General features: G+C 51.2%; 1 protein-coding gene across 1 annotated transcript; it reads left to right on the top strand.

The window, feature by feature from the left end:
- The first annotated feature begins 5,174 nt into the window (after positions 1–5,174).
- Positions 5,175–11,036, top strand: LOC146754183 (rho GTPase-activating protein 32-like). The gene is made up of 8 exons (XM_085530097.1): positions 5,175–5,288; positions 6,116–6,197; positions 7,255–7,357; positions 7,518–7,650; positions 8,264–8,384; positions 9,571–9,775; positions 10,249–10,388; positions 10,527–11,036. Exons 1-8 carry the CDS (start codon positions 5,175–5,177, stop codon positions 10,940–10,942), a joined length of 1,314 nt encoding a protein of 437 aa, XP_085386223.1. The 3' UTR covers positions 10,943–11,036.
- Positions 11,037–17,467: the final 6,431 nt, after the last annotated feature.

Here is a 17,467-nt window from a genome sequence, read left to right as displayed (position 1 = left end):
TAATAGGACTGATATTATTGTGGGTGTCTGCTACAGGCCACCCAACCAGGATGTAGAGGTGGACAAAACACTTCATAGACAGTAGGGTGAGGTCTCAAGGTCACTTCCCTTGTTCTTGTGGGGGACTACAACTTCCCAGACATCTGCTGGATTTATAACACAGCAGATAGGGAACAATCAGAAGTTCGTAAAGTGTGTGGGCGATAACTTCCTGACACAGCTGGTGAGGGAGCCAATGAGGGAAAGCAAAATCCTGGAACTGCTGGTTGTCAACAGAGAAGATCTTGTGGGGGATATAAAGGTTGGAAGCCATCTGGGGCACAGTGATCACGAGATGCCATATTTCTCAATTCTTGTTGAACCACCACAGAAGAGAGTCACCAGAACTGCCACACTGGACTTCCAGAAGGCAGACTTTAATCTCTTTAGGACCATGGTTGAGAGGGTCCCTTGGGAGGTTGTTTTGGAGAGTGTGGAAGCCCAGGAAGGCTGGAAATACTTTAAGAAAGTTATTTTAAAGGTGCAGGAGCTGACCATCCCCAAGTCACCCCTTGGGAGGGTGGGAAGGAGCTTAGCAGGCCCAGTTCTTTTTGCAAAGGATTCTGATCCTCCAGTGTCACTACACCAGGGAATGCATGATCTAAAGGACTTCTGGGTTGTGATAAACTCGTATCTCACCAGCTTCTGTTATTTCAGATTGGGTGTTCTAGTGCAAGCAATTTGGGGGGCAAGATTTATCGTCCCCGTAGCTAACGCTGTGTGGGAAATTTTGACCTGCTTTGGCTTGCCAGTGCTTTCCCCTGTCTCCGCTTGTCTGGAGCGTCCTTGAAATGTATGCCTAATGTGGAAATATTTTCTTCTTTCCTAGCTTTTGTGGTATAAAGAAGCACAGAAAGGTGCTGGAACAGCTTGTTCTAGATGCCATCTCCAAGCAATTGGAGAAGAAGATCTTCAGGAATAGTCAGCATGGTATTACCAAAGGCAAATTGTACTTGACCAACCTGTTAGCCTTCTATGATGACATCACCAGCTGATGACAGCTCAGCAAGCTTGGCCTGGGCCTTGGAAAGGGAGCATGCAAAAGTCTGGGCCAACCCCAAACGAGTTATTTCTGCAGGTTGGTTGTTTTCTGCTGTTTGTCTCACATCCTGTTGCTCAGCAGTAGATTTGTTCATGTTCAATGCCAACAGGAAACTCTCACAGCATTTTTGTTTCTGCTGTCCCAGCTCTTTGATCCCTTGCTGCTGGGATGGGGTGTTTGAAGAATGATGCATGTGTTGATGTCCAGCCTGGCTTTGAGGATGAGTCTGCATCCCTGGTGGGACTGAGAGTTGGAGCAGGCCTGGTTGGATCTGGTGCACTTTGCTCTCGTTCTTAATGCTTGTTCTTGCACAGGAGGGCAGGTGGTGAACCTCATGAGCCAGTGCCTGCAGGTGGGATTTGCGGAGAACGAGGTCCTGCAGGTCTTGCATGACATCCATGGAGCTGCACCTCCATCAGTGTAAAACACTGGGAATCAACAGAGGTGTGAAGGTGAGCTGTGGGATCCAGTAGCACAGGAAGGGATGTGTGTGCTCTGTGTTCGGATGCTTCTGTGTGTTTTAAGTGACTGAAATACCAGTGCTCAGTCCGCCTGAGTGTATAGAACAAGTGTAACATCCTTTCTGATGGAGGATTGTGAAAGGAGTCGAATGGGTTTGAGAGCTGACTTGAAGCCCATGGGCATCACCCAGAAGTTGGAGATGAGGAAAGGAAAGCTGGGGTGAAAGGATGAGGCATAGGAACAGGAACTTTTTTGGTCCATATTAACTCCTCCCTTTTTTGATTAGGAATCAATGTGGGTTTTTTGTATAAAAAATGGACTCATTGTGAAGCCTGTGAATGAGTTCATTCACTTCTGCTGATTGGTGCTGTTCTCTACAGGGAGCTGCAGTGGAAATGGACACTTGTGGTCTTATGTGTGGACCCTCCCCACATGCTCAGATCAGCCAAGTTGTCAAGGCCTGGCTCTGGGTTGGTGAGTTGTGCCAAGGTCAGAGAGTTGGATTTTCTGGGCTTTGAGACACTACTTCAAGTTTCACGTTGTGTTATTTCTGATGTGTTGACCTCTTGAGCTCCAGCCCCAAATGAGGATTCAAGTACTACCACAGCAGGAATGGTTTAGATTGGAATTGGAATGCAGAAGGCTGTAGCCAGCAGGAGCAGTGAATTGATCATCCCCCTGTACTCGGCACTGGTGAGTCCTCACCTTCACCTTGAGTTCTGTGTTCTGTTCTAGGCCCCAAGAAGAACGCTGAAATCCTGAGATGTGTCCAGGGAATAACAATGAAGCTGTGAGGTGTCTAGAGCACAAGTCTTATGGGGAGCTTCTTATGGAAGTGGGATTATTTAGTCTGGAGTAGAGGAGGCTCAGGGAAGACCTTATCATTCTGTACGATTACCTGAAGAGAGGTTATGTGTATGTGGGTGGGGGTTGTCGTGCTCCTCTCCCATGTAACTAGTGACAGGACTGGAGGGAACGACCTCAGGTTGTATGAGGGAAGATTCAGCTTGGATGTTAAGAAAACCATCTCCAGAGGGGTGCTCAGACGCTGGACGCATCTGCTGGCTGAGCGCTTTGTTGGGTGAGCATCACACTGATGGAAAGCACGCAGCTGTTGTCTCTGCGAACAGCCACCTTCATGGGGACTGGTGGCTTTTTCACGTTACCCTGTGTTTCAAGTCCTACATCCAGTTCCTCGTGTTGCTTGAAAGTGCCATCTTAGAGGCAGCCTTGATTTCTCCAGGCCCGAGCTTTGTGCCACGAGAGTTCTCCTGCTTCTCCCTGTGATGGGAGATGGAATGGAAGGCCCTGCAGAAGTCTGGGAAGGTGATACCACTTGCTGTTCCTTTCCCCACCCGTGCTAGGAAAAACAGGGAATGGGACTGGGGGACATCCCGGCGGTGGGATCCTGCCTCAGCAGAACTGAATGGCTGTTCTGATCCACATATTTTAACCTGAGTGAATCAGACACTAAAGACAGGTGCGAGAGGCCTGGGGGAAAAAAACAGATGTGCCGCAATTTGTGGTGCAAGGTGTTCTCAGAACTGCTGCTTACAGTGCCCAGAAGGCTTCCTTTTTGACGGGGAGAGGATTAACTAGGTTATTTTAATGAATCTATTTCTTTTCTGTTCATCTTTCGTACTACTTCTCAAAAAACTCTGTGGATTCTCAAGTAGTATTTCTTGCTAAAGAGAAATCGCGTGCACCCTGCACTTTTGTCTGCGCAAAGGATCTTCTAATCATCTCTGTCTGTGTTTCTTTTAGCCCCTGAGGTGGAGCAGAGTGGAACACAGACTTGGGTGAATCTTCAGTCAAGAGCAAGGACACGTAATGCTCGTCTTAAGTGTCTGGCTGACAACAAGAGCAGAGAGGTAAGTTTCATAGGGTCGCATGTCCATTTTATTTTATTTTATTTTTCATTCATGATGCATAGAGGCGTTCCCCAGACCAAGTGAGCATTTGTCAGCTGGACTTTCTAGAAATGACGTAGGCGGTGAAAATGGGTTTGAAGCATCCCTAAGATGCAAAAGAATGCTGAGAGTTAATCTGACACCCTCCTTTGGCAACCTCCGGTGTCGGTCAGCTCTTCAGCTGTGCCCTAACACCTCCCATTGCACTGCCACAGCAGGACAGAATTCTAAGGCCACACTGAGTTCGGGAATGTTGTGGTGCCATGTTGGAATCAGATGTGACCACGTGGTCTTGCCTCCCCCCTTGTGGGAGGTCATGGTGGACCAGGCTGGTGGCCCTTGGTGATGTCATAAGCGGTTGGAATGAGGGGAGGAGCGGTGTGTTCCGTGTTCCTTTGTGGGCGAGTTAGTGGTTGGAGTGGTCGGTTGGCTTGTTGTTCTTGTGCGTTGGTTGAGTACTTTTGTCTTCACACCATCTTGCGCAGCATCTTGTAGGTAAGCTGAGCCAGCGTGGGATGGACGGGTGGGCAGTGAGGTGTTGAGAACTGCTGGCTGTCAGAGCTCACAGCACCGTATGGCTTACTCTTGACCATCAGACGTAACTCCCCCGGCACACACATTCCAAAGGGGGTATCTGTAAAGGTGGTACCCATCCCATGCTTCCTCCGTTGTCGTCTTTGCTCAATCGTGGAAGCATGGTAAAGTTGCTGGGCGGGCAGGCATCACATAGCCTGAGACTTAGCATGTCTTACAGCAAGTGGATGGGAGGGTTGTGCTGTGTGCGTTCTTGCATGGCTGTCTTAGCCCTGGTCACTGACCTGCTCTTTTCTCTCCCCACTCTCCGCCCGCTGCCTTGGAGCAGCTTTGGCTCTCAGAACATCTGAGCAAAGTGACAAGGAACTGCTACAGATACCTTGTGGTGATCTCTCTGCCAGGTACGTGCCATGTTTTGTCCCCCCACATCGTTTTGCATGCAGTGGGTTTCTTCACTGCCCTCCAGCTCAGCCCTCAGAAGGGTGCTGTCTAATGCCCTGCTATCGCACTGTCAGAGCACTCTGGACGAATGCATCTGCTGCTCTGTGCCAGAGTCCCCATCTGCTGGCAGAGGGATTGCAACTTGGTGCAGTGCTGCCTGATAGGCTGGCGCGTTGGAATAGGCTGAAGCAAGGGGTGGTTTCTCAAACACCTGTCTGTGCCGCAGGGTATGCAAGGGTAGTTGTGAAGAAGTCTCTCCATAGTGTGCTGCATGAATAGAAAAAACAGAAGTGTGTTTCTGTTCTGTTCCAGCTAGTCACACGTGCTGTGATGGGCGCTGCGTGCAGCGAGATGAGCCGTGAGCCTGATGTGGCGGGGACGGAGGTACAGTATGAAACTCTGGCTGGTCTTTGTTCCCTGTGTTGTGCCAGCAGAGGGAGCCGTAGATGTACTCCCCTGCAGGAAAGAATGGGCCAAAAAGAGGGCCAGGTGCCCGTCTGCGCCAGCGCCATTGCTGACGAGTCTGTGTAGAGAGAGATGCATCTTTGCATGGCCTGGCGATCCCGCTGCACACCAGGAAGAGAAAGAACTGTTAGGAGATGTGCAGCTCCTTCTGAAGTGCTCCTGATAAGGACAGAGCGCATTTCCTACAGCTTTCTCTGCAGTTGTGCTCTTCACCTTGAAATCGTCCTCGTTTGTCCTCATCTCCTGAACATGGCCTGTGCTCTGTTTTGCAGGCTGATAACATGAGGAAGCCGCAGCTGGAGCGTGCGGTGTCATCTCTTAACGTTCCAGCAATTGCGGCAGCCCATGTTATTAAGCGCTACGTCGCCCAGGCGCCGGAGGAACTCTCCCTGGAGGTAAGCAGTTACAGGCGTTTCTTGTTGTCATGCACGGGAGGGTAGAAGGTGTGAACGCCTCAGGAATATTCTCAGACACCTTGAGAATGTCTCGTGAGGTGAAGCTTGGAAGGTTTGGCTCCAGCTTAGACTTGTGCTGGGTTGGGAGGAGTTGAGCCATCTCTCAAATCTGGTTTGATTGGGCATTTGAACCCTCTGATCAAGCAGATGCTGCCCATTTCTGGGAACCTGGTCTCTGAGCAACAGCAGACCGGCATGTGAAGTGTGCAGATGTGTTCAGACAGCCCTACTAACTGATGCCTGTGGTTAAACTGGAGCTCTTCCATAGCCTTTGGCAGAGAGCCTGCTGCTTTTGAGACCCGTTTCCTACTGCACGTCTGTATTGTGTATGTTGTGTAACTCCTGTACCTCCAAGTTGAGTTTTAGAAGGGAAAATGCAATGGGGGCTGCATTGGTGCAATTGCTGTCAAGCTTTAGGATATTCTGCGTCGCAGAAGAAGGCAGTTATTTGAGCTGTGCTTTCCTGCCAGCTGTGCTGAAGCTGGGATTGACGTTTCAATCTCTTGCAGGTAGGAGACTTGGTGTGCATTGTTGCAATGCCGCCAAAGGAGCTGAGCCCCTGGTGGAGAGGCAAGCGTGGCTTTGAGGTAGGCACATGCTTGCGAATAGAGAGCACAACTTGAGTAGAGTCAGGAATCTCAGCTTGGAGCTGCTCTGCCTGCACAGAGTGGATTCTGGACGCAAATGGTTGCCTTGTGTCGGTGTCAGAGGACTTTCCCTTTGGCTCTGGGCTCAGGCTAATGCCCACCTTTTTGTTCTTGTTACAGGTTGGAACTTTCCCTGGTGAGTATGTGGAGCTCATTAGCGGAAAAGTTCCCGAGTTCCTGATCAATTCCTTGCCAAAGCCAGGTACACATGTTACATTTGATAATGTGTTTTTGTAAAATGGGGTCAGAGCGTGGCTTTCAGGGGGTTCGTTAATGCCCGAGTTGAGCAAGCTTAGCAAGAGGACTGCATTAAGCTGCATTGGAGCATGCAGAGATCTGTCCCAATCGCACTGTGTTTTTTATTGGGCTTGGAGAAGTCATAGAATACTCCTCGAATGGCTTGGGATTGGAAGGGGCCTAAAGGATCGTCAAGCTCCCAAGGCCCCTGCCTAAGTCTGGGTCACCAGTCTCTGCATTTTGTAGGAGACGAGAGAAGGCTGTGCGGGGCCCCTTCCGACCTGGCCTTGGGCACATGCAGGGACGGGGAAAATCTGTTCTTGTGTGTCTTTCTTGTTGGGAATGTTCTTCCCATTGTTTCGTGCTCTTTCGAATGCATTACGCTCGGACTCATCCAACCAATCCAAGCCTGAAATGAACTGGTTTCTTTGTTTTGTTGCGCAGTGCCAAAGAAACGGGGCAAGCTCAACACCTTCCTTCGCTCCGTGGTGAAGGCCCGCCCCAGGAGAGCGAAGCAGCTGGAGCCAGAGAAGGAAGGGGTGTTTGGCTGTGACCTGGGGGAGCACCTTCTCCACTCTGGCTGTGATGGTAAGGAGCAGCCCATTCCTGAGATCTTCCTCTGTTGGGCATCTAAAGATGAAAGGGAGGTCATATCCAGCAATTGTGTAAGCCTGAAAACGTAGGAAGCCTTCTGGCCAACGAGAGCATACTGCATCCTTTTCGTAGCTCTTCTGGATGTGAGATTGGATTCCTCCATTCCCGAGGGAGCTGTGATGGGACTTGCAGTGTCTGTGGCTTTGCCAGAATTTCTTTCTCCAGGCTGTTGATAGGTCGTGGCATTTCTGGAAAGCCAAGAACACATCTCTGTGCAGTTTCCTCACAGCTGTCTCTGCCAGCTTTCTCCTCTAAGGAGGAAGCAAGCGGTAGCCCGGCTGGGCTTAGTGGATGGGATGTGAGAAGAGCACGGCCTGAAGCAGGACTTGAGTCAGAAGCTCAGCTAAGTGCTGGCTCTTGTTCTGTAGTCCCCCAGGTCCTCCAGAGCTGCGCTCAGTTCATCGAGCAGCATGGCGTGGTGGAGGGAATATACCGCCGGTCCGGCGTTGCGTCCAAGATCCAGCAACTACGGTAAGAGTGCTGCAACTGACGCAGCTGTCAGTAGGGGCACGTGCCATGCTGCAGGCGTTCGGAGGAACCCCTTCCATTTCCTGCCTGTATTTTGTGTGGCTTTGGACTTGTTTTCATCTTTCTCAAAGCCCCCTGCCCAATTTTGTGTCCTTCTCTGCAGCCATGAATTCGATTCGGAGCAGGTTCCCGAGCTCAGTGTCCGAGACATTCACAGTGTGAGCTCCCTCTGCAAGATGTACTTCAGGGAGCTCCCGAATCCTTTGCTGACCTACCAGCTGTATGACAAGTTCTCGGTAAGCTCAGGGCAATGTCTTGGAAATGACATGTACCCCTTCCCTGGGCGTCCTGGCTAGTGGTTGCAGCAGTGCCCCAGCTCTGAGGTCCTGTTTCTGTTAGCCCCATGAGGCATGTCTTTGCCACATCCTGCCTCTCACTGATGGCACTTGTGGTGGTGCCAAGAGGTGCTTATTTAAGCTATTCACAATGCTTGTGAGAATTCCCTTTCCTTTGCTGTTCCCCCGCTATTGGTAGAATGGGGTTAATAGCAAAGTGGACTTGGAGACAAATGCCTGCTGCGAGGAGCTGCACTGTGCAATCAGGCAGTAAAGCCCCCCAGAGCTTGCATTGCTTGGCCTTGATTGCATGGGCTGCGTGCCTCTTGGAAGGCGTCAAGTCTGCCTCGGTGCTGACCACCAGCACACTGTCCCCATGGTTCCCAAACCTGTGGCAGCTCTCCAGCCTGACTGGTGTCTGAATCCCTTGCCGCCTTTTTCCAGGACGCTGCTTGTGCTGCTACAGAGGAGGAGCGGTTGATGAGAATGCAGGACGCCATCCAGCAGCTGCCCGCTCCTCACTACAGGTCAGTGCTGCGCTCGGTCTGCTGAGCTCAACCCTGCTGCCTTTTAGAGGGTGATGGTGCGATTCCAGGTGTTGTCTCACACTGGCAACATCATGCCTGTGCATGCTGAAGCGGCTGAAAGCTGCATCGGGTCAATTGATTGGGTCAGTTCCTTGGCACAGGGGCACAGTTGGTGCAGCTGATGGCTGTGGCTGTACTTTGCGGGGCTTGGTGCTGCAGTGTTGTGGCATTGGGAATGTTTTATCTCTTTCATATTCAGGGATGGTAGCAATGACAACCACTACCATGAAGTGAGGTTTGTTTTGTGCACTGCAGCACGGCTTGCTTTTTGGTGCTGAACATCTGCCTCTCTTGTTTTCCAGGACACTGGAGTATCTCATGAGGCACTTGCTGTCTCTGGCCGGGAACTGCTCCATCACCAACATGCATGCTAAGAATTTAGCAATTGTGTGGGCTCCAAACCTCTTAAGGTAAACTTCTTTTCCTGTTTCAACACGATCCTTACTTCTGCTCTCCCTAAACCCCAGGAGTACAATCTCTAGATGACAATTTCTGCTCTCATGTTTAGATGGGTCTGTTGTGTCCTTGATCATCCAGGAGAATTTTGTCAGTGGCATGGCTGTTGGCCCACTGCGGAAGTCTGCAGAGCCCAACTTGACAGTTTTTGGCTGCACAAATTCAGACTTGGGGAAATGATCTTGGGGAAATGACTTGTGAGATCTGTCTCTTCTTCAGATCCCAGAGGAGCCAGTCTGCAACCACCAGCGGGGAAGCTGCCTGCATGGAGCTGCAGACACAATCAGCTGTTGTGGAACTCCTCATAAGCCACGCAGACATTCTCTTCGGCTCCAAATCCACACCAGCCGAGGGAGAGGGAGGAGGTGAGCATCTTCCTCCATTATCTTGAAGTAGATATGACACCTTGATCCAATCCAGGACCTTTGAAAATGCTCTTACTGTTGAGGAGACAACAGGCTTCTGGGCTTAGATTAGAATATGGCGCCCTGTTACTGGATCCTGAGTGTGTCCAAACCCAAACCTTACATGGAGAAAACTGACACTGCCGTTAAGGTGTTTTGCAAGCAGGTGAAGCTTGATTGAAGTGTGGCAGCGAAGCTTTCTGAGTTTCCTGGCCCCTAGTTTTTCTAGGGTTTTTGTTTGCCTGTTTGGATAGATTGAGCTGCTCTTAATTATGGCTGTGTCCTTTGCTGCGAGCATACCTCTGAGCACATGGTTATTTTGAGCTCCTCTTCTTCCAGTGGTTCGAATAAGCAAGTCTGAGAAAAATGCAGAACTGGGGTGGCTGTGCTGCTGCTTTCTGATCCTCCATCTTACCTGTGGTTTTCCCTTGCAGGGCACAGTTCTCTGTCGGAGCCCAAGTCTGCGTGGGAGTCTCCTCCTGTCAGAAAGCTGCTCACCCTGCAGGAGGCACAGACTCAGAGAAGAGGCCAGAGCAGCTCTCCTGCTGTGGCACAGAGCTGCGATGACATTGAGGTGGAGGAAGGACCCGCAGCTGTAGTGGGGAGATTCCACACGGTCATTGATTTTCCACCTGAAAGGTAAAGAGGACTTCCCTTTCCAGCCCCTGTCATCATTGGTCGGGTGGGTTTTATTGGTTTAATTGTTCTGCATTATATCTCCGAGGACTCAACTAACATACAGTTGCCTGAGGGGCTCAGTGGAGCCACACAAGGGTGCCTTTCCTTCCTGGTTGGGCAGGCAGCCATGAGGTGCAGAAAGCCACACTGACGTCTATCCTGGCCTGTGCTGGCTGTATCAGAAAGCGTAGGGGTTTTCTAGATTTCCAGGCCATGTGCCTGAAACCAATTACATTTCTCCTGTAAGCAGACCTGTTGGTCGGACTCGCTGGCATTAGAAATTAAAGAAGGCAGTGAGCTGAGGCCGAGGAGTTGATAGCGTTAAGAGTCAGAGATGCTTTTGAACTTCCCTTAGGGCTGCATGGTTCCTCAGAAAGCAGCTCTTCCCTTACCCTGCACCACGACTGACATAATGCTCTGTTTTCTCTCTCCAGACCAAGTGTGCCCTGCAAGCGGAAGGAGTCACGAGCTGGCAGTTGGCGTTCCTTCTTCTGCCTGGGCAAACCATCATCCTCTGTGGCGGAACGCCAACTGCAGCGCAGTGCCTCAGAAGCAGAAGTCGTGGTCCTGGCAGGTAAGGGTGCAAATTCAGCTTACAATTTACCTATTTGCTTCTGCCCACCACCACTACATAGCCAAATGTCTAGAGCCTCTTTCATGATTCATCTTGCAAACATTTGACACTAACCCCTGTATTTCTACTCTTTCCTAGGTGAATCGAGCCCTCGTCTACCACGAAGACACAGGGCATGTGACGATGATGCGTCCTGTGCTTCCATCACTGGGGAACTGTTAGGAAGCATGGGTTGCTGCACTTCAAACGACAGCCTTCCATGTGACAGCAGGGATGGAGAGAAGAATGTCATCCAAATTGAAGCCCTCATTCATCCCATCCCTGCTGAAGCTGCTGACCTGGGCCTGCCAGACACCACAGGCACCAGCCCAGATCCAATGCCTTTGCAGTGCAGCCCAGCCCAAGCAGAGCCCGAGTGCCCCGACAGCAGCACCACCATTCAGGCTCAGGTCAGCATCAGTGAGGAGAAGCCTGGCATCATGGAGGGGGGAGTAGAATCAGGCCACCAGTCCGAGGCTCCGGGCAACAGCACAAGCTTGGAGCCACTCTCGTGATGACAAGAAAGGATGAGTCTCATCATTCCTCCAGACCTCACACATCCTCCCCTCCTTTCTCCTATTGAATAAAGACACGCTCATTCTCAGTCAACACCTTGACTGCAACCCGAGTCTTCATTCGCAGAGATTGGGACGAGTGCAAGAAACAGCAAGGCAGCTCAGCTTGCAGCGCTCTGGCTGTGGGGTGCGTGCGACAGAGCTCTGGGTGTGTTCCCATTTTGCCTGACTTTGGGATGCCTGCATCGAGAGCTCTGCTACTGTTGTGTATGGGTGCAAATAATCTCTAGCATCCTGGATTCTTCTCATGGAAACCCCAAGCTTCCTGGCTGTGGCTTTGTGATGCTTTTCAGGGCCATTTGATGCTCCTTGACACTGTGGCTGCTCCCTAACACCTCTGTCCACTCCTGGCTCCCACGTCTGAGCCAGCCCTGTAGATCATCTCCAGCCCTGCCATCATCACGCTGCGGCAGGAGGAGCTGACCCTGACCAACATCAGGCAGTACTTCCTGCCTCTCTCACTCTCTAGACCAAGTGTAACTACGCTGTCGTGGAGACAAATGCTTTCTGTCACATCCTCCGTCCCTGCAGCCATTTACTGGTAGGCGGCTCTTGCAGAAGAAGATTCAAGCAGCAGAACCTTTTGCTCAGCTACAGCACACGAATGCTACAAAAGCAGAAACAACCCGCAAGCTCTGGGTCTGCGGGTCTGCACAGGCATGCACCAACTGCATTTGATGGTACCCCACCTCCTTGATTTCCTTCCCTGCCTCTTGTCTGCTGGCACTGCTGAGCCAGGAACAAGCTGCCCAGCGTGGCAGAGCATGGTGCAGAGCTGCGCTGGGACCTCCTCCCCTTCCTCTGCTGCAGCTTGGCGTGCAACCTCACCCACTTCTCTGACAGACCTGCTGATCCCACATGTGCCATCGGGATGCTCTGGCACGGGATACGCCTCCAACCCAAAGCTCCCCTCCACCTCTCAAGGAAAAGCAAAGCAACCCAACCATTGCCAACAAACTTGCCCAGCAGGCCGCAGGGAATGCAGACTGCTTCTGGCTGCTCCCCTGCACTCCCGTCCTAAGTAAGAGACCCCACGAGAACTGGCTGGGAAATCATTGCATGACACACGTGAGTGTGCACAGGATTGTGCAGAGCAGTGGGGTTCCACTAGTTTCTGTGTGTGTGTGTGTGTGTGGATTTGTGCACAGGTGTTGTTGTACACGTTTGTGTTCATGAGTGTACAAACCAGTGGGGTTGCTCAGGTGTGTGTAGGTCAGTGGGTATGTGTGCAAGAATTAGCATGCACATATATGTGCATGCTCAGGGTTGTGCAGAGTGTTGGAGTTGCGCAAGGACATTGTGGTACCGGTGTGTGTGCGCACTTTGAGAGTAAAAGGAAGGGGTTACACATGTGTCTGTGTGTGTGCGCACAGGGCTGCACTAAGGGATGTGGAAGCGTGAGTGTGTGTGGGCGCATGGATAGTGCATGGACGCGGTGGCAAAAATGTGTGCTTGCACAGGGGTGTGCTGAGGAGTTGGGTTGCACACAGGTGCACACAAAGGGATGTTTTCTGGTAGGTGTTGGCACGTACGTGTTCCCAGGGATGGTTTGCACATGTCTGTGAATGCAACTGAGGACACACGAATGCGGCGCGTGCACGTGGCTGTGCAAAAGGGGGAGAGTGGCACACGTGTGTGTGTGTGCACATGGATAGGCGGAAGGTTGGGGTTACAGGCTGACCTCTGCTGAGGTGAGTGGGGGCTCACGGTGTTGCTCAGTGGTAGATTTGTTCATGTTGAGCGCTATCATGAAACTTACTCAATATTGAAGGCCTTGAAAAAGTCTGGCTGAGTAGTGTAAGTTGCTTTTACTTTCCCCACTGATGCTGTCATTCCACTGTAGTAGGCTGCCAAAGCGAGTGGGCTGGATATCTCTGTTTCCGCTGTTTCTCCATTTCCTTCTTATTGCTCCCTGTAACCAGCAGGTTCAGCCACGCTGCTTTCCTGCCTCCTCTGCTGGATTTTGTATGTTTGGTGTTGTGGTTTGTTTTTTTTTTTTTGGTTCATTTTCTGTGTAGGAAAATTAATTTCTGAGCCAGGAGAAGAAGAAGTGCAACATGCAACAATCTTCCTTGCACTGCGCAGTTTGCATGAGTAGCCAAGTGCTCCTCAGGTAATGTGTGCTGCAGAGCTGACCTTGGTGGCAGGGGCTGTGTCTTCGTTTTTTACCTGTCATGTGGGAACATAAAAAGAGTATTCAGAGCAGGAGCTGCAGAGCAAGATGAACAGCATGAGAAGGTAAGGCTGAGAACCAAGGACACAGGTTTTGTGTCACTCACCCACCTGTGGGAGAGGTCAGGATTTCTGCAGGTATGGGAAAACATCCCATCACTTAGTGCCTTACAAGGAGTTGAGTAGCTTTTCTTGCTCAAGTCCTCCTTGCAAGCTTAACAACCTGCAGGAAAGTAGATGTCATTTTACTGGTGTCCTTGAATTCCGTGTCCACATTTCCCCAAAAGCAAAAGAATTTGGAGGTAACCACCTGCAGTGAAGTGAGCAATTTCAGTGCCTATTTCTGATGGTGGCAGTGACTTTGGAGGTCACACTTAATTGATGGTGCCTGTTTCCATGCTGCCAAAGGCTGTAGTTGCAGCTGACTACCCAAGGCTGCCTTAAGTGGTCGTGATGCAGCCCTGGGCTTCTGTGTTTGCATGAATCCCTGCTTTCCTTTCTCCATCTTGCAGGTCAGCTGGTGCTGGAAGCGGCCGGTATCTTAGTAGGAATGAAGATGAATGCAGGAGCAGCTGCTGAGGGGAGGAAGGAAGTCCATGCTAATGAGCTGTGAAGAAGCATCTGCGGGTACAGTACTAGAGGAGGCAGCAGTGATGCTGGAGGGCCCGTGGTGAGTGCATGGACAGGGTGGCACAAATGTGTGCATGTGCTGAGGGGTTGGGTTGCACACAGGTGCACACAAAGGGATGTTTGTGATAGGTGTAGGCACGTACGTGTTCCCAGGGATGGTGTGTACACATCTATGAATGCAAAGGAGGTCACAAGATGCAGTGCGTGCATGGGGGTGTGCAAAGCAGGCAGGGTGGCGCACGGGTGTGCGTGTGCACATGGATAGGGGAAGGCTGGGGTTAGAGGCTGACCTCTGCTGAGGTGAGTGGGGGTTCACGGTGTTGCTCAGTGGTAGATTTGTTCACACTGAGTGCTAATAGGAAACTCGCACACCCTTTTTGTTTCAGCTGTGCGAGTGCTGTGATCCCTTGCTGCTGGGATGGGGTGTTGGAAGGATGGTGTGCGTGCCAAGCTCCCATCTCTCTTGCAGGAATCAAGTGTAGAGCAAAAGGGTTGTTTGGGCGTGGTGACTGCAAGAAGGCTGGCTGTTAAGGATGGTGGCAGCTCTGATGGAACCAGGTGTTGTGGGGACCGTTCAGCTTTTACCAGAAGTCAGGGGTCCTGCATCAAGAATGACTAGGTTCTCGAATGGCTTCAAACGTGCACACCAAGTAAGTCTGTACTGCTGTTCCATCTCTGCTTCATTTTGATGAAAGCATTTTCACGATCACGTGTTGGGCCTGTTTGCTTGTAGAAGGAGGAATGTTAGATGCAGTTCTCCCCGAGAACTTCTGCTAGGATTTCTGTGTAATTTGAATCATGTGTTAGCACAGTGAGGTGAAGGAGGGCCCTGGTAGCAAATTTGGTGCTGTTGAAGCACTGGGTGATGAGAAGGTGGGAGGTAACAGGTGCTGGCAGATGTGGAAACCACTTGGGATTGAGGTGAGAAGGAAAGGAAAGGCGACGACGGAGCTGATGGCCAAGAGCTTCCTGGGGAGGCTATGTGCTTACTTGGGACTGGATCCGGTCCACTTCTTGTTTGCTGATGTCCATCCGGGGTTTCCCTGGTAGGACTGGGGCTTGGGTCAGGCCAGGGCGAATCCAGTGTGCTTTACTCTTGTTCTTAGTGCTTGTTTTTGCTCAGGAGGGCAGGTGGCATTCTTCCTGGACCAAGGCCTGTGGGTGGGGTTTGCAGAGAAAGAGGTCCTGCAGGCCTTGTGTGACACCCATGGAGCTGTAGCGAGGCTGCATTGGTGTAAAACACAAGAAATCCACAGAGATCTGAAGGTGTGCTGTGGGCTTGAGTTATGCTGGAGGTGATGTGCGTGCTCCTTTACGTGTGTGTTGTCCGCGTACTGTATGGCGAGTGGGCTTGGAAAGCTGGTACCTTGTTTCTGTTGACGGGGGAAGCGGATATAAACTTTTCTCTATATTGAAAGATTTAACAAAAGAGCCTCTGCTTGCTTCTTAGCATATGAATTATAGAATCATAGAATCACCAGGGTTGGAAAAGACCTTTGATCATCCAGTCCAACCGTTCTCCTATTACCAATAGCTTCCACTAAACCATGTCCCTCAACACAACATCCAGTCGTTCCTTGAACACCGCCAGGGTCGGTGACTCCACCACGCACCTGGGCAGTCCATTCCAGTGCCTGACCACTGTTTCTGAGAAGAAATATTTCCTGATGTCCAGCCTGAATCTCCCCTGCCGCAGCTTGAAACCATTCCCTCAAGTCCTATCAGTAATGACACGAGAGAAGAGGCCAATCCCCAGCTCACTACAACCTCCCTTCAGGAAGTTCTAGAGAGCAAAAAGGTCTCCCCTGAGAATCACAGAATTATCAAGGTTGGAAAAGACCTAGAAGATCATCTAGTCCAACCATTCCCAATACTTCCCAGCTAAATCATATTCATCAACACAACATCCAGACGTTTCTTGAACACTCCCATGGTTGGTGACTCCACCACCTGCCTGAGCAGTGCATTCCATTGCCTGACTACCCTTTCTGAGAAGTAATATTTCCTAATGTTCAGCCTGAATCTCCCCTGGCGCAGCTTAAATCCATTCCCTCTAGTTCTATCACCGATTACACGAGAGAAGAGGCCGACCTACAGCTCACTACAACCTCCCTTCAGGAAGTTCTAGAGAGCTGGAAGGTCTCCCCTGAGCCTCCTCTTCTCCAGGCTGAACAATCCCAGCTCCCTCATCCTCTCCTCATAAGGCCTGTGCTCCAGACCCCTCACCAGCTTCGTAGCCCTCCTGTGAACGCGTTACAGGGCCTCAATGTCTTTCTTGCAGTGAGGGGCCCAAAACTGAACACAGTACTCAAGGTGCGACTCCTACACAGCTTTCCTCTTACAACCTGAGGCTCTGGATTCAGGAGACAGGTGGGATGTTCCCCACTAAGGCCACAACGAAATTCGCTATGAGCGGATCCTACCATGAACGCCTCCCAGCCCGGCCTTAACAAAGCCCAACGGGATCCCTGCCCTCGCTTACATCAGTGCTTCCTGCATCCGCCCTCTGTCCCGACCGCGAGCCCTGCGGGGCGGCCTAGAGCCTCACGGGGACCCCCTTTAACTGCCCACCTCGGCTGGGCCGCAGCGAGGCCTGCAGGCCCCACCCAGGCCTAGGCCGTGGCCTACATTCTGACAGCTCTTCTCCAGGCTGAGCATTCCCAGCTCCTGCAGCCTCTCCTCATATGGCCCCATTATGCTCCAAACCCCTCACGAGCTTTGTTGCCCTTCTTTGAACATGTTCCAAAGCCTCAATGTCTTTCTTGCAGTAAGGGGTCCAAAACTTGAAACAGAACTCAAGTTGCAGCCTCACCTGTGCTGAGTATAGGGGGACAATCACCTCTCCGCTCCTGCTGGCAGCGCTGGTTCTGGTGCAAAATGGATGTATGTGTGACATCTTTTTGGATTGAGTTCTGAGATGGTAGTCCAATGGATTTGAGAGCTGACTTGAAACCCGTGGGCATCACCCAGGAGTTGGGGTGAGAGGATTAGGTGTAGGAACAGGAACCTCTTTGGTCATTATTAACTCCCACCTTTTTTTGGTCAGGAATGTATGTTTGTTTGTTTGTTTGTTTCCATGTTAAGAACATGTTGGGCTCCATCAGGAGAGGGGTGGTCAGCAGGGATAGGGAGGTGATCATCCCTCTCTACTCTGCTCTTGTGAGGCCCCATCTGGAGTACTGTGTCCAGGTGTGGAGCCCTCAGTACAAAAAAGATATGGAGATTTTGGAAAGGGTCCAGAGGAGGGCCACAAAGATGATCAGGGGGCTGGAGCACCTCCCCTATGAGGACAGGCTGAGGGAGTTGGGTTTGTTCAGCCTGGAGAAGAGAAGGTTGCGGGGTGACCTCATTGCAGCCTTTCAGTACCTGAAGGGAACTTACTCCCAGGAGGGGAGTAAACTCTTCGAAAGGGCTGATAATAGCAGGACTAGGGGAAATGGTTTTAAGTTGAAGGAGGGAAGATTTAGGTTGGATGTTAGGGGAAAGTTCTTTACTAGAAGAGTGGTTAGGTCCTGGAACAGGCTGCCCAGTGAGGTTGTGGATGCCCCGTCCTTGGAGGTGTTCAAGGCCAGGTTGGACGGGGCCCTGGGCAACCTGATCTAGTAAAGGTGTATGTTTGGTGGCCCTGCTAGGCAGGGGGGTTGGAACTATATGATCCTTGAG

The sequence above is a fragment of the Coturnix japonica genome, chromosome Z (genome assembly GCF_054131305.1).
Source record: "Coturnix japonica strain WE chromosome Z, WE-NBRP24, whole genome shotgun sequence".
Lineage (NCBI taxonomy): Eukaryota > Metazoa > Chordata > Aves > Galliformes > Phasianidae > Coturnix > Coturnix japonica.
Note: the sequence above shows the minus strand (reverse complement) of the source record. Positions and strands in the feature narration are given on the sequence as shown.

Excerpts from the sequence above, each read along its gene's own strand:
- LOC146754183 (XM_085530097.1), top strand. The coding sequence starts at position 5,175 with ATGAGGAAGCCGCAGCTGGAGCGTGCGGTGTCATCTCTTAACGTTCCA. Across the intron at positions 5,289-6,115 it reads CGGAGGAACTCTCCCTGGAG|GTTGGAACTTTCCCTGGTGA; the intron begins GTAAGCAGTTAC and ends TTCTTGTTACAG. Across the intron at positions 10,389-10,526 it reads AGAAGTCGTGGTCCTGGCAG|GTGAATCGAGCCCTCGTCTA; the intron begins GTAAGGGTGCAA and ends ACTCTTTCCTAG.